Below are 16,135 nucleotides of genomic sequence, written 5' to 3' on the forward strand. Positions count from 1 at the left end.
GGAATGAGTCAGTCGGGATGGTACTGTTTTGTGGAAAAAGTCTTCGATTAACTTGCATGTGCTAGAATCACACAGTTGGTTAAAGACAATAATTTGAGCACGCGAAAAGTAGCAGTGGACGGCGCCTTACTATAAAATCACATGCTAATTCTAATTCCATTGAGACCGCTGCCTCAATTTTTTATTGTGAATTCGATTTCAGTTTCCAATAAACATACCCATATTCTGCATATATATAATTTTGTAGACATCGTTTGTCTTTATTTAAAACATTACCTTTGTTCAACAATTGAACAGAATTACGAGGTAAAATCCTTCTGGATACAGTTTGTTTTCGAGACATACTTTTCTTTCAAACATATTTTAAATTGTCATTTCTTTTTTTAAAAAAAATAACCAGCGTTGGTGACTTCCCGTCTGACGTTCAGTCGGAAATGTGTTTTTCTAAAAAAACCGGGACCAGTTCCACTGGATGGGCAGAGATTAAAAAGTGAGGACTACCTTTAATGAGAGGCAGAGACGCCACTGTCCTCACTCAGCCCTGGGTTATCGTTAATGTTAAACGTTATCTCTCAATTCCTATGGAAATTGGCAGATCGCCTCGTTATTACTGATTGGTGGCAACGTTTTAATGTAAGTCTCGTTTCTTGGTGTGCAAAAGGAAATTTCAGGACTTGAAAGAATTCAGTTCCAAAAACAAAAAAAGACCACGTGGTATTATACACCACTATACATGATAATAAATAAAGCCAAAAACTGCTGCTTGTTTTTTTTTAGAGCGGCAGTTTTGCAAACAAAAACATCTACAATTTTACACTCAGTTTATCCGCCATCGGGTAGCACTCATGCTACACAGTCAGGATTCAGAATCCGTCTCAAAGTTCCCTTGTTTTAGAGTCTTTCGCCAGACTAGAATAAAGTTCCGATTTGTGGAGCCTATTACTGTACATGCAATGTAAGATTTAAGATCAGAGGCAGTCTCATTGTTTTTTAAATTAATATTTTCTCTCTCCGTCCGCTTGTTTGTTTGATTGCTGTTTACATTGCAAGTTGTCTTGTGCCGGAGTCAGGAGAGATCAGAGATCCTCCCCAAAAAAAAAAGCAGTTCAGTCCCTGGATTTATTATTGTTTATGTTCCGTTTCTGGTTGGGCGGAATATCCCCACACACCCAAGGCTCAGCATTTCAGATGTCAGTCTCTATTTGGTCGCGGTTTGTGTTGTACATGCAGTGTTCGAATTGAAGTTGACAAGATAAAAAGTCTCTTTTTTAAATGTGCTGCTGCTCCCGTTGTCTTACATGGCGGCTGCGTGCGCCGAGGCGTAAGGGTCTATGCCTCCTTTGGCCATTCCTGGGAAAAGTATGTAAGCCACCGGGGGTTGTAAACTGGAAGTGGACCACGCGGTACAGTTACAGGGGACCACATAGCCAGGGTTGGTGGGAGATGGGTGGGTGTGCGTGTGCTGGCTGGGGCAACTCAAGCTCCCGAACGCTCCGCTTTGGTATCCCAGGGTGGACGCGTAGGGCAAGGTGGTGGCCAGGGTGTGGGGCACCTCTGTCATCTTCTGGATGGCGCTGGAACCGAACTGGCTGGGGTCCAGCAAGGAGTAGGGCGCCGAGGTCGGCGGGAGGAAAGTTCTGGCTTTCTCCGAAGCGCCCAGGAGCGAGTCGGCGGCAGACATGGAGAGGCCGGCAGCTTTCAGGTGGTCACTGTCCCCCAGGTAGGGCAAAGGGAAGACATACCTGTCCTTCTTCAGCAGGTTCTTGGGCTTGCGCCGGGGTCGGTACTTGTAGTCTGGGTGCTCCTTCATGTGTTGTGCCCGTAGCCTCTTGGCTTCGTCGATGTACGGTCTCTTCTCCGCCTCGGAGAGTAACTTCCACTCGGCCCCCAGCCTCTTACTGATCTCCGAGTTGTGCATTTTAGGATTGTCTTGGGCCATCTTCCTCCTCTGGCCCCTCGACCAGACCATGAACGCGTTCATCGGTCTCTTGATGTGGTCCGCGGGTTTGGACATTCTGGCTCTTGAGCAGATAAAAGGATTGACTTTTTTTTAATGTTTGGACCGGACGAGGAGGGGGAAATAAGAAGCCCCGAGTGGGGTGGGGAAAGAAACAGCTCACCTGTCGCTGAAACAAACAAGCGACAAAAGAAATTTCCCTCAACAAACCATCGCAGCCGACAATCGAGTATTAGCTTTCCCTGTACAGCTGGAGAGAGACGCTCCTTGTGTCTTTTACAAAAAAAAACCTGAATCAACTCGTCTGCAGATTGCAAAGATCTGACTTCTTCAGTCAAGTTGCTCCGATGATTGCTTTAGTCGGCTGCTTTAATGTATTGACTAGTTTCTTTTTATTTCTCCCCCTCTCTCTCTCTTCCTCCCCTTGGAGGTGTCCAGTCACCGAGAGCACCTGGACGGAAAATGAAGAGCAAACCTCGTGATCCGCAGTCAAAGTGCGGCGAAGTTCAAAGCGGCAGCTCCGCTCGGGGTTGTGAAGTGCGCCGCCGCCCGCACGCCAAGTGACATAATCACTAGGCGTACACCAAAAATCCCTGGGTATCCAATCGAGAGGGAAGGAGACACACACACACATACACATACAGAGGATAATACCCACAGGAGAACAAAAAGAAAGAAAAGATAGAAACTATTGTATCCCCCCCCCACACACACACCTCCAAAGAGGATGAGCTAGGGAACTATTTACCTTCTTCATTACTCATTGCAACACATGCACACACACAGACACGGAGCTCGCAGTTTGAGATGCTGATGTGAGCAGGGTTTGTTTTTATTAATACAGAACCGGGAAATGTGAGGTGCATTTTTTTAAAAAAAATATAACAAGTATGAGTGACTGACTATTTTTGGAGGGAAATGAATCCGAGAGCCATGAGAAAAGTGAAGGAAGTTTATAGAGACCAACACAGCTATTTTGGCACACCCCCCCCCCCCCCATCCCCAACAATTCTCTATCTCTGCTGGCCTTTGAGAGGTGTTATGTAAACCATGCCCAGCAGTGTGTAAATCACAGCTCCAGCCTTATTCCATCATGTAATCAGCTTGGTTTTCTTACACACTCGGTGCCTCAATGGTTGTTTAAATCGCTCACGACAATGCTAACATTGCCGGTGCAACGGGTCAAAAATAGCGACCCATGCAATCTTAATACACAGCCTTCTTTTAATCATTATTTCATTCGTATTTTGCTGATCTAATTTCTCCAAACACACATTGGTAAATGTATCGGGGTGGGTTTTATATATAATTGTGATTTTTAAATTGTTAACACTACAAATGCTCCAAAGTATTAGAATCAAAAGTATATCAGTTGAACGGCCAGATCCAGTTCTCCCCGGGACCATTGCAGTAACTCCTGCACGGCGCTTCCTGCTCCCTGGGTTTAAACAAATGCCAACTCTAACTCTTTAAACTGCTGAGAGAGGCGCTAGCACTGAAAACCTGACATTTCTGAGCTGCCCCAGGTAACAGCAACAATAACGAGCTCCTCCCTTTACAAAACTGCCTTGTTAGCAAGAGAAAGGGAGAGAGAGAGAAATAACTTGCAAATCCAAATTAAATCAGCTATCATTCACCATTTAATAAATAATTGCCTGGGACGTGCGGAGTTTGCCCTGAGGGGGGGAGTGCTTCTGAAATGGAAACGATTGTCCAGGGTTCCCCCAGGGACCCATGTGCGTTGGGCTTCGCGACACTTGCACCTGTCTTGCTGCCTGTTTCCAGTGCCGCTCAGAGCACAAACACACACACACAGAACGAAATGGATTGGATCCCGCCGCCTTCTCAATTCTTCACCCGCTTTTAAAATCCGAAGGAGGAATGGACATGCCTTCCCTCTCTCCCCTTCCCTGGTGATCGCTTCCTCTCCCCTTATGATCAAATTATTTCGTCTATGTGATCACTCGATCTCTTTGTGATCAATTTTTCTCGCCTATATGATCACTCGATCTCGTTGTGATCAATTTATTTCACCTATGCGATCACTCGCTCTCCATGTGATCATTTTCTCTAGCCTGTGATCACTCGCTCTCCATGTGATTTCTTTTCGCCTGGTGATCAAATTTTCGCCTTGTGATCTATTTACCTCGCCTATGTGATCACTCACCCTCTTGTGATAATTTCTTTTTTCACTGTGATCAATTAATTTTTCTATTAGAACCCTCGCCGTGATTTCTGTCACTCTCTTTCAGATCATTTTCCCCTGTGATCACCTTTTCCCCATTGTGATTTTTTTTCTCTCTCCGGTTTGCCAGAGCGATTACTCAGGAGCTAAGAAGGAAAATTTGACTCAATGTCAATAATGTGTCCAGTCCACATCATACAGGAATGGAGGAATTCTGATCACTTTATATCCCCCACATCTCCATAACAACTATGTTCAAATCATTTAATGCACTCCAACTATTTCAGACACTTTTTATGTCGCCCGGTCTTTATGTTGATGAGACACGGACAGACTGAGGCTTGGTTAAGCGAGCTTCAGTTTACTTTAAACGGGAGGCGGCCATCCATAAATAAACAGGGCCAAGTTTGTGTTGTTTTATTTTGAATGTGCGTTGACAGTTCTGGCACAATTTGCACTAAGACACAAATGTCCGGGTGCAAGCGGGAACGCCAGCAGACGGGGAGTCACTGGTGTTCCCCCCGGAGTTCGGGAGCTGCACGGAGTCAATGAATTTGCCTTTTGTCATTTGAAAGCACCCTCTTTCGTTAGATGTTCGCCTAAATCGCAGACGACAGTCTTACACTCAAGTTTGATGGAGAGCACTTTTCAAACAGCGAGGCATGGTGTTGGGAATATTCCCCTGTTATTCAGTTTCCACCTGGGATTATCATTGAATCGATGATCTGGATGAAGCAAACTCACCGTTTGAAAGGTTCAGTCTAGTTTGGCTGTGGGACCTTTCCTTTTACAGTCACTAGGAGCCTGTACACGGGATGTGTAGCGTGTTAGAGCGCAGCTCCCTCCCCATTGTTTCATTCGTATTGTTTTTACCAATTTCAGAATATCTGTTATCCTTCACGACAGCATAAATACCGACCCATTAGATTAACAAAAGCTGAAACTTCTGTTGACATCGACGTGATCTGCCCTTCCCCGAATATGGAGTCTCTACGAACTTTAGCTCACGTTTCAAATATTTATCAGCACCAAATTCTGATAAACACAGATCAGTTCATCGTGTTTATTCCTTCCCTCATTTCACTTGTCATTTAGTTGAGACCTTTGGACTAAACTATCTAACATACAGATTAAAACAGTTCTGAGGTCTGGGAGCCGCACAGGCTTTTATAAAACATACATACACATAATTAATAACAGTCTGAAGTCAACTCGAACTCGGGTTAGGAATGGTAAATCACCCAGATGCAGGCAAAATTCAGCACAAATTTCTCATTTTTGGAATATTTCCCCTCGAATTCATTGCAGTCACCGAAGAGATTGCAAAGACTTCAAACTGGGCCAAGAGAACAGGCAGCTTTTTAGAAATAGGTGCGAGTATCTGTAGGCAGTAATTGCGTATATGTGTGAGAGAGAGAGAAATGATATATTGCTGGATGGGGTTAAGTGATGATTTGCCTCCGCCCGACTGACGCAGGTTAACATTTTGATCGTTCCTGATGGCAGACTCCACACAAGCTTTGTTCTAACTCGAATCCTGATTTATACACAATCTTATTCCACATTTAGCCGGGTTAACTGGGTTTGCAGATACATTGTTTTGACAGTTTGAATTCAAGATCGAAACAAAACCAGGAGGGAGAATTTACAAATAATCCCAGCAGGTGCGAGTTATTGTTACTTGCAGTAACGTTAATAAATAAGAGCGCTCGCCGTCATTGCCCCCCACCCCCCCACCCCCAGCCCGGCTCCCGGACATTCTCCAGACTTGTTCCTCTTAATTTTCCAAGTGTTGCTTTTTTTAAAATCACAATAAATACTACACACAAAGAACTATTTAATCTGGTCCGATTTGCTGACGGGGAACCGCAAGGCAACGTGGGGTCTAGTCTCTCCTAACGTCAGCCCTCACCTCCGCACAGTCAAATATTGTCAATCAGAAGTTAGAGAAATGTCAGAGCAAATCAATTTATTTCACCTCATGTTTTATTAAAACGTTATTTGCCGATGATTTGTACTTTACATTTTAATATTCCATTTCCATTTCAGCTTAACGTGTATTTCCCATTTCGCCAAGATATGATTCTACGTATCTATATATATATATTAAACTGTTATATATCAGTTAGTAGCTAACTAGAGATTTTAATGTATTACAAAGCGAACTGCTCCATCCACCTGAAGGCAACCCTATCCCCACTTCCTCCCCTGGGAACTTGCTTTCCTATCCTGATGTTTAGTAATTTCTTTACATCAATTTTTCAGACAAGAATAAATATTTAAACTTTGCGAATATTAATGGTAGGACGACGCATTTATTTCGTGTTTTTTTAAAGGTCTAATCGTTAACACGGGAATTCTGTAAACGGCAGAATGTAGACAGTGAATGTGATTTGCAGCGTAATATTCCAGGCAGCAAGGAGCGCTTAACTGGACAGTATTTCATGGTGGTTTCGTCCTCCTGAAATGGGACATTTCTTTCTCATTTTCGTTAACTTCACTGATCCAGCGTCTCCGGAAGGCTTCTAGCCTGGGATGAGATCTTTTTCCCTTCCTCCAGCGCTGGTTAGAGATGCCCGCCCACCCACCTTTGCCGGACGGGATATTCCCCTTGTTTAAAAAGTAGGCTCAGAGTTCTGGCTCAGAGTCCTGAGCAATTTGGGATTGGGAAAGTTGTCCTGTCTCCCCTCGAAAACGAAACGGAGCAGAGATGATTCTGGGAACCAGGATCTGTGAATTAGTTAAGGAAAGTTGGGCTGCTTTTAATTCGGGGGTGGAGTGGAGCGCGGGTGGGGGGGTGGAATTTTTTGTGTTTTGGAGGTGGGAGTTTTCGGGGAGATTTGGAAATGACCTGATTGCACTGTTTATTATGATGAAGGATCCAAATTTTAGTGTTACGATAGAAAGAAATCAACAATAACGTTGGAAGATAAATAACTTTAAAAAACATGCAAAGTTGTATTTCTGTGTGGGATAAGGTCATTGTAAAAAAAAAATCAAAGGTCAAATAGATGAGTTTCTGGAATGATACGGGATGAGGGGAAGCTACGCTTTGGAACAATGAATAAAGGAATAAGTTTGCTGAGCTTTAATGATCTTATAAAGCAGGGACTTCGGTCTCAAAAATGCTTCATGTTCTCTGGAGCTCTCTCTCTCCAACCACTGAATTGCACCTGAGGTATTGGGATACCTCAATTGTGAGGAATTCCATCAGCCAACATGCACATGACAAAGTCCAGCAAGTGGTAATATGATAAAGAACGGGATAATTCCAACCGCCCCCTCCCCACACCCTTTGATGCTAGTTGAGGGAAAATATTGGCCAGGTCACCAGGCCAACACTAAGCTAAAACAAAAATACTGTGGATGCCGGAGACCTGAAATAAAAAGCTGGGGGGAAGATCTCAGCAGATCTGGCAGCATCTGTGGAGAGAGTTTTCCAGTCTCTATGACTCTTCTTCAGAGTTAAAGAGAGGGAGAAATAGGATAGATTTTATATTGTACTGCATGAGAAGGAGTGGAGCAAAGTGGAAGGTCAGTGATAGGTGTGAGCTAGGAGAGATTGTAAGAAAGGAAGTGTTAATGGCAGTAATGGGGATTAAATAAAGTGTTGTCAGTGGCATGAAGATAAGAAGGCTTCTGGACTCAACACTGAGTTGAAGAACTTCTGACTGAACTTTTTCTCCATCTTGACCCTTTTTAAATCTGTTTTGTTAAGCAACTCAACTCCCTGCACCTGTCCCCCACTGGACCACCTGTCACTTGTTCTTAAGTTTTACTTTCACTGAATACTGATTATTCTGACATTCAACTATCTCACCTTTATATCTTCTCTTGGCTCATATTTATGCATCAAACCATACCCAAAACAGATTGCTATTGGTTAGGACATTGCTGTTTGTGGGACATTGCTGTGTGAAAATTGGTTGCTGCATTAGTTCCTACATTAAAACAGTGAACAGATTTCAAAAGTTTTGTAGAAGGATCATGTATGGACTCAAACCACCAACTCTGTTTCTCTCTCAATAGATGTTGCTTGACCTGCTGAGCCTTTCCAGCATTTTTTGTTTTTATTTCAGATTTCTAGCATCTGCAGTATTTTGCTTTCATTCAAAAGTTTCTCATTGGTTGGATAGTGTTCTGGGCATCATGTAAAATGGTTTGTTCAATGTGAACTTTTTTATTTTGTATTTTCTAATTTGCTGGATTGAACTGCTGCACTTCAGGCTTTAGCTGAATATTTTGATTAAATGGTGCTTATATTCTGAATGACATAAGGTGATGCACATTGTTAAGAAACATGGCTGAACATAACCTTAGAAATGCATCAATGGCTCTTTCATGGTTCAATGTTGATGTCAACTCATTGATGGAACATACTGTGTAGTATGCGTGGGGAGACGGAGGCACAGTGGTATTGTCACTGGATTAATAATTCAGAGACCTAAGGTAATGCTCTGGGGACCTGGGTCTGAATCCCACTATGGCCAATGGAGACATTTGAATTCAATAAAAATCTGAAATTAAATGTCCAGTAATGATCATGGCATGAAGGCCCATCTGGTTCACTACTAATGCCCTTTAGGGAAGGTCTGGCTTACATGTGACCCATCCAACATGTGATTCCTAAAATGCCTGAGAAAATGACCTAGGAATGAGTAAGTGATGCCTAGATCCCATGAACGAGTAAAAAATATTAATTCATCTGCCTATCTGTACATCCAACCCACATCTTCCTTTTCTTTACTATCCCTACCCTTAATTTATCAGTCATTTCACAAATAACAAGTCTTCTGGCGATTCACTTACCAATCACTCAATTGAGAGAAAATCATTATATGGACTCAAAACATTAACTCTGTTTCTCTCTCAATAGATGCTGCCAGATCTGCTAAGCTTTTTCAGCATTTTCTATAATATATTCCCTTCTGGAATATTCTGAAACATTAATCCAACATTGGTAGAATAAACGTTAAGATCACTGATGATTTTTAGTTAAACAGAACATTTAGGGCAGGATTTTCAGGCCGCACTCACCCCAAAACCAAAAAATCCCACTCTAGGTCAATGGATCTTTGCATGGTCCACCTCCTGCCCACTACGATTCCCACAGTGGGCAGGATGGGAATCCTTCTATATAGATATCCTATGCAGATACCCAACTAGCCAAATTATGGGCTGTATAGGATTCTCTGTCAGGTGAGATTTGCTGTAATGTTGATACTGTTACAAAAAAGCCCGTTTCACAGACTTCCTCATTATAATCAGCCATTGAGGTTTGGAAGTATATCTTCACATTCTTTTTTTTGGGAAGTGATCACAACAAGGAATGCTTCTAATATTATGGGAGGAGGAAATGAACAGCTATTGTGGAGAGTAGTTCTAAGGAAAATAACAAAAAGGATATAAAAGTCAAGGCAACATCATGCTATTCAAATTGCTGGAACTTAACTAACTTACCAATTACTTTCCTTGCCCAGTATCTGTAGGTGCAGACCCGTGCTGAGATGTAGTTTCCAGTTTTCACAATCGAATCTTTGCCAATTCATTCTGTGTGGGACTGGACAGTGATGAAAGAGACTGACTGTAGATGGCACCACAGGTGATCCCAATCCTGTTCCAGTTCATTGTTCACACATGCACACCTTCCAGTAGGGGTCACTGTATATTGATGAGGGAGAATTATCCTGAATAAGTTTCCCTCCCAAGAACAGAGCATTAATGTAAGGAATATCAGTCAGTTTGTACAATCCAATCCTCTTAATTAAAAGTCAAATTATTTGATAACTGAAATCATTCCTGTCCTCAGCTGTTCTAGATACACTGCTTAGAACAAATTATTAGGTAATTCAAAATTGAAATGTAAAAATGATTTCCAATATTTAAAAGCAGACAATTGTACAAAATACCATAGTCAGTGAATATGGTTTATGTGTGTACATGGGAAATATCACAGCGACTCTTGTCCAAAAATTTTTTAGGTTGGTGGATTGGCCATGCTATATTGCCCCTCAGTGTCCTAAAATGTGGAGGTTAGGGGGATCAGCAGGGTAAATACTTGGGGTTGGGTGGGGTGGACCTGGATAAGATGCTCTGTTAGAGAGTCAGTGCAGACTCGTTGAGCCAAATGACCTCCTTCTGTATGTGTGGATTCTATTATTTGATGAATATATATTTAAGTGTGTACGCATTGAACAGATTATTATCATAAGATCATAACTGGAGTAGGAGTAGGCTATTTGACCCATTAAGCCTGCTCTGCCATTCGGTAAGATCATGGCTGATTTGACTGAGCCCTTAACTCCATTTTTTTTGTCTACTAGTCATAACCCTATATTCCGCTGCAGATCAAACTTTGCTTAATTCAGCCTTGAGTGTATTCAATGTCCAGCTATCACTGTTCTCTGGGAAAAAGTAGCAACTCTCTGAGAGAATAAATTCTCCCTCATCTCCATCTTATATGGGAGACCCCTTATTTTAAAACTATGCCCACTATTCCATCTTCCCCAGGAGGGGAAATATCCTCTCTACCTTGTCAAGAGCCCTTAGAATCTATGGGCGGGATTTTCCAGTCTCGTCAGCCCCAAGGTTGAACATTCCTGTCCAAGGTCAACAGGAATTTCATTGATCCATCAAATTTTCCATCTCACCACTGACAATTCCCATGATGGGCAGGAACAGAACATTTACCCCATGACTTGATTTGATTCGATTTGATTTATTATTCACATGTATTAACATACAGTGAAAAGTATTGTTTCTTGTGCGCTATACAGACAAAGGATTCCATTCTTAGAGAAGGAAACAAGAGAGTGCAGAATGTAGTTGTCACAGTCATCGCTAGGATGTAGAGAAAGATCAACTTAACGCAAGGTAGGTCCATTCAAAAGTCTGTTGGCAACAGGGAAGATGCTGTTCTTAAGTCGATTGTTACGTATCCTCAGGCTTTTGATCTTTTCCCTGACAGAAGAAGGTGGCGGAGAGAATGTCTGGGGTGCATGGGGTCCTTAATTATGCTGGCAGCTTTGCCGAGGCAGAAGGAAGTGTAGACCGAGTCAGTGGATGGGAAGCTGGTTTGCTTGCTTGATTGATTGGGCTACATTCACAACCTTTTGTAGTTTCTTGCGGTCTTGAGCAGAGCAGGAGCTGTACCAAGCTGTATTACAACCAGAAAAAGAATGCTTTCTATGGTGTATTTATAAAGGTTAGTGAAGGCTATAGCTGACGTGTCAAATTTCCTTAATCTTCTGAGAAAGTAGAGGAGTTAGTGGGCTTTCTTAACTACAGGGCGGGGAAGGGGGCAGCAAGGACAGGTTGTTGGTGATCTCGACACCTAAAAACTTGAAGCTCTTGGCCCTTTCTACTTTGTCCCTTTGATGTAGAGAGGGGCATGTTTTCCACTATGCTTCCTGAAGTCAATGACAATCTCCTTCACTTTGTTGACATTAACGGAGAGATTATTGTCGCCTCACCAATTCACCAGATTTTCTATCTCATTCCTGTACTCTGTCTCATCATTGTTTGAGATCCGACCCACTATGGTGATGTCATCAGCAAACTTGAAAATTGAGTTGGAGAGGAATTTGGTCACACATTCATAGGTGTATAAGTAGTATAGTAGGGGTCTGAGAACACAGCCTTGTGAGGCAGCGATTTTGAGGATGATCATGGAGGAGGTGTTGTTGCCTATCCTTACTGATTTTGATCTGTGGGTTAGGAAGTTCAGGATCCAGTCACAGAGGGAAGAGTCGAGGCCTAAGCCATGGCGTTTAGAGATGGGTTTTGTAGGAATAATGGTGTTGAAGGTTGAGCTGTAGTCAATAAATATGAGTCTGATATAGTTGTCTTTGTTATCTAGGTGTTTCAGGCTTGAGTGTAGGGCCAGGGAGATGGCACCTGTGTGGACCTGTTGCGGCGATAGGTGAACTGTAGTGGATCCAGGTAGTCCGGGAGGCTGGAATTGATTCATGCCATGATTAACTTTTCAAAGCACTTCATAATGGTAGATGTCAGAACCACCAGACGATATTCATGAAGGCAAGCTGCTTGGCTTTTCTTTGGTACAGAGATGATGGCCATCTTCTGGAATTAGATAGGGACCTCAGATTGTTGTAAAGAGGGGTTGAAGATGTCTGTGAATACCTCCGCCAGCTGATCCGCACAGGATCTGAGTGCTCATTCAAGAACCCCATCTGTGCCAGTCACTTTCCATGGATTGACCTTCAAGCAAGCTGCTCTGACATCTGCAATGGTGACCTTGTGTTCATCCAGGGTTTCTATGGTGGAGGCCATGACTGTGACTGGGATTCTCCAATCTCATTTGCCCCACCATTGCTGCCAATGAGACCAGAGCATTTGGTGCTCAGTCAAAACCCTATTTGCTGCAGTGGGACTGGAGAATCCCAGCCATGGGCGAGGAGGGGGCATTCTGGCTGATACGCTTCAATAAAATCACCTCTCATTCATATAAACTCCAATGAGTATCGGCCAATTTGTTCAATCTTATGCCATATGAAAAGCCCTTCATCCCATGAAACAGCCTAGTGAACTTTCTCTGAACAGCTTCCAATAAGTATATCCTTCTGATCCCACCGCTGTCAGTGAGGTTTCCCATCCTGAGGAGGACCTAAGGAGGCTGTAAGAAAGAAGAAAGATTAAGTGAGTGGGCAAAGATCTGGCAAATGGAGTAAAATGTTGAAAATATGAAATTGTCCATTTTCACAGAAAGAATAAAAGATAAGCTTATTAAATAAATCTGAGAGAATGCAGAGCTCTGAAGTGCAGAGGGATCTGGGTGTCATAGCGCATGAATCTAAAAAGATTAGTATGCAGGTACAACAAATAATTAGGAAAGCTAACAAAATTTAAAAGATATTTGGACAGGTACATGGATGGGAAAATTTAGCGGAATATGTGCCAAACACAAGCAAATGGGACTAGTTCAGTTTAGGAAATTTGGTAATCGTGAATGGCCAGTTTACATTCTGTATATCTCTACATATAACTCAAATAGAATATTATTGTTTTTATCAGGGGGAATTGAATAAAAGGGTAGGTAGGTTATATTTCAGTTGCACAGGGCAATAGTGAGACCTCATTTGGAGTACTGTGTACAGTATTTAACAAAGGATGTTGATTGTGTTGAAAGCAGTTCAGTGAAGATTTACCAGATTAATACCTGGAAAGGGAAAGTTATCTTACGAGGAAAGGTTGGAGAGGCTGTGCTTGTAACTACTGGAGTTTAGAAGAGTAAGAGCTGATTCCATTGAAATATATAAGATCCTGAGGGGTCTTGACAGGGTGGATGTGGAGAGAAGTTTTCCTCTTGTAGGAGGATCTAGAAATGAGGCATCACTCACTTAAAACAGACTTGAAGAAAAATTATTTCACTCAGTGGGCTTGTGAGTCTTTGGAACTCTCTTCCTAAAATGATGGTAGAAGCTGAGTCTTTAAATGTTTTTAACGCAGAGGAGGATAGATTCTTGGTAAGCAAGGAGGTGATAGGTTATTGGGGATAGGTGGGATAGAGATTTTAAGTTACTATCAGATCAGCCACCATCTTATTAAACGGCAGAGCAGGCTCGAGTGCGAAATCGCCCACTTCCCAAAAATTGTTGGAGTTATGGATAGTGAAGAGGATTGTCAGAGGATACAGCAAGACATAATTGGTTGGAGACTTTGGAGGAGAAATGGCACTTGAGTTTAATCCAGACAAGTATGAGATAATGCATTTTGGATTGTCCAATGCATGTAGAAATTATACAGTAAATAGTAAAACCCTTAGGAGCATTGACAGGCAGAGAAATCTGGGCGTACATGTCCACTAACCACTGAAAGTGGCAACGCAAGTGGTTAAGGTAGTCAAGAAAGCGTAAGGCATGTTTGCCTTCATTGGTTGGGGTATTGTGTATAAAAATTTGCAGGTCGTGCTGCAGTTGTACAGAACATTAGTTAGTCCTCGTTTGGAATATTGTGTACAATTCTGGTCGCCAAATTACCAAGTGGATGTGAATGCTTTGGAGAGGGTACAGAAGAGATTTACCAGGACGTTGCTTGGTCTGGAGGGTATTAGATATGAAGAGAGGCTGGATAACTCTGTTTGTTCTCACTGAATCTCAGAGGTTAAGGGGTGATCTGATAGCAGTTTACAAGATTATGAGTGGCATGGACAGAGTGGAGAGTCAGATGCTCTTTCCTAGGGTAGAAAAGTCAAGTACTAGGGAACATAGGTTTAAGGTGTGTGGGGAAAAGATTAGAAGAGGTGCGCAAGGCAAATTATTTACATAGAGGGTGGTGGATGTTTGGAACATACTGTCTGGGGAGGTGGTGGGAACAAGTATGATTGTGACATTTAAGGGGCAACTAGACAAATACTTGAATAGGATGGGAATGGAAGGATACAGACTCCATAAATACATGCAGTTTTAGTTTAGGCAGGCATCATGGTTGACGTAGGCTTGGAGGGCCAAAGGGCCTATTCCTGTGCTGTACTTTTCTTTGATCTTTGTTCTGTTCCTTGTTTGAATATTTGTATATATGTAACACTGTGACTTGTTATTGTGTGCAATAATATTTTACATGGCACTTTATTGAATGCCTTTTGGGAAACCAAAAACACTACGGTGGAATTTTCCCAAAAATATGAAAAGTAGTAACAGTGAGAATACCGGAGCTCTCCGTGCCGGTCTGTCAGGCACGTACCTGTACACAAATATCCCATACCCAGTCACTTTTCTCCATCAGTACTGAGTGTGTGTGGTCCTGAACATGCTGATTAACCCGGTTGCAGAGAGCTCAGGCGCTGTTTCGTAATGGCACCCTGACCTCATGGCGCACTAGAGCACTAGGAGACCTTATCCCTTACTCCACAAACATCAGGAAAACCCACTCATTGGTGGCAAGTTCCTGAAACCCTCTCTCACAATGGTCATCAGTATCGAGGACCTCCTAATGTGTCACCCAACATGACCCCTAACATGCAACCCATTATGAACATCAACATGCCTCCCCCATATTGACCCCTTTCACGAACCACCCATGTAAGACTACCCCTCCATAGCCTAATTCTGCATAGCACCCGCACCACCCCCCCCCCAACCCTGCATAACCCCTCCTGTCATAGCACCCAATCAGGTCCTTCTGACGTAAACCCGTCATATCATTCCCCTCTGCCTCATAGCCACTGAGCCCTTATGCTCACTGAGGCCCCACCTGTACTCATTCCCTATCTCCTTGGCTCTGCCCCGACACACTGGGAGTGTCCACCTGGCACTGCCAGATATCCAGTGGGCACACCAGGGAGTCCACGGGCACAGTCAAGATTTCCAGTGGGCATGCCAGGGTGTCTGGTAGATACTGCCAGCATATCCAGTGGGCACTGCCAATGTACCAGGTGGGCACCAACAAATAGGCACTGCCCAATGGCCACTGCCCAGCCATCCCCCTGAACAACCAGGAGCTTCAATGGCCTCCAGCTGCTCCATCATGGCCATCATACCTGATCTCTGCTTGCGGAGACTAGTACTGATTTGCGTCAGTGCGATCTCTCATAGAAGAGGTAGAACATTCGGGGAGGGGGGACAATCATGTGCTGAACACATTAATGAGATTGAAACCTAAGCAATCTCATGCTAAACAGCCCCATGCCCTTTCTGAGCGCAATCTAGTTTGTGTGAGTAGAACGTGGCCAGGTGATGGCAAATCATTTGGCATCAGGTGTGGAACCAATTTTTAGGCCTGCATGCTATTTTCTGTTTATTTCTATTCATTCATGGGACATGGGCATCGCCAGCTGGCCAGCATTTATTGCCTATCCGTAGTTGCCCTTGAGTCGATGGTGTTGGGCTGCCTTCTTGAAATGCTGCAGTCCACGTGCTGTGAGTTGACTCACAATGCTGTTAGGGAGGAAATTTCAGGATTGTGGCCCAGTGACAGTGAAGGAATGGTGATGTATTTCCAAGTCAGGATGGTGAATGCCTTGGAGGGCCCCATGT

At 43.2% G+C, this 16,135-nt stretch overlaps 1 protein-coding gene across 1 annotated transcript; it reads right to left on the reverse strand.

Annotated features, from left to right (window-relative positions):
* Positions 1-234: 234 nt before the first annotated feature.
* On the reverse strand, positions 235-2,463 carry sox14 (SRY-box transcription factor 14). The gene has a single exon (XM_080186339.1). It carries the CDS (start codon positions 2,012-2,014, stop codon positions 1,295-1,297), a length of 720 nt encoding a protein of 239 aa, XP_080042465.1. The 5' UTR covers positions 2,015-2,463; the 3' UTR covers positions 235-1,294.
* Between the last annotated feature and the right edge of the window lie 13,672 nt (positions 2,464-16,135).

The sequence above is a fragment of the Carcharhinus amblyrhynchos genome, chromosome 3 (assembly GCF_965287045.1).
Source record: "Carcharhinus amblyrhynchos chromosome 3, sCarAmb.v2.hapA, whole genome shotgun sequence".
Taxonomy (NCBI): domain Eukaryota; kingdom Metazoa; phylum Chordata; class Chondrichthyes; order Carcharhiniformes; family Carcharhinidae; genus Carcharhinus; species Carcharhinus amblyrhynchos.

Bases quoted from the DNA above. Each gene is read 5' to 3' on its own strand.
- sox14 (XM_080186339.1), bottom strand. From the start codon at position 2,014: ATGTCCAAACCCGCGGACCACATCAAGAGACCGATGAACGCGTTCATG.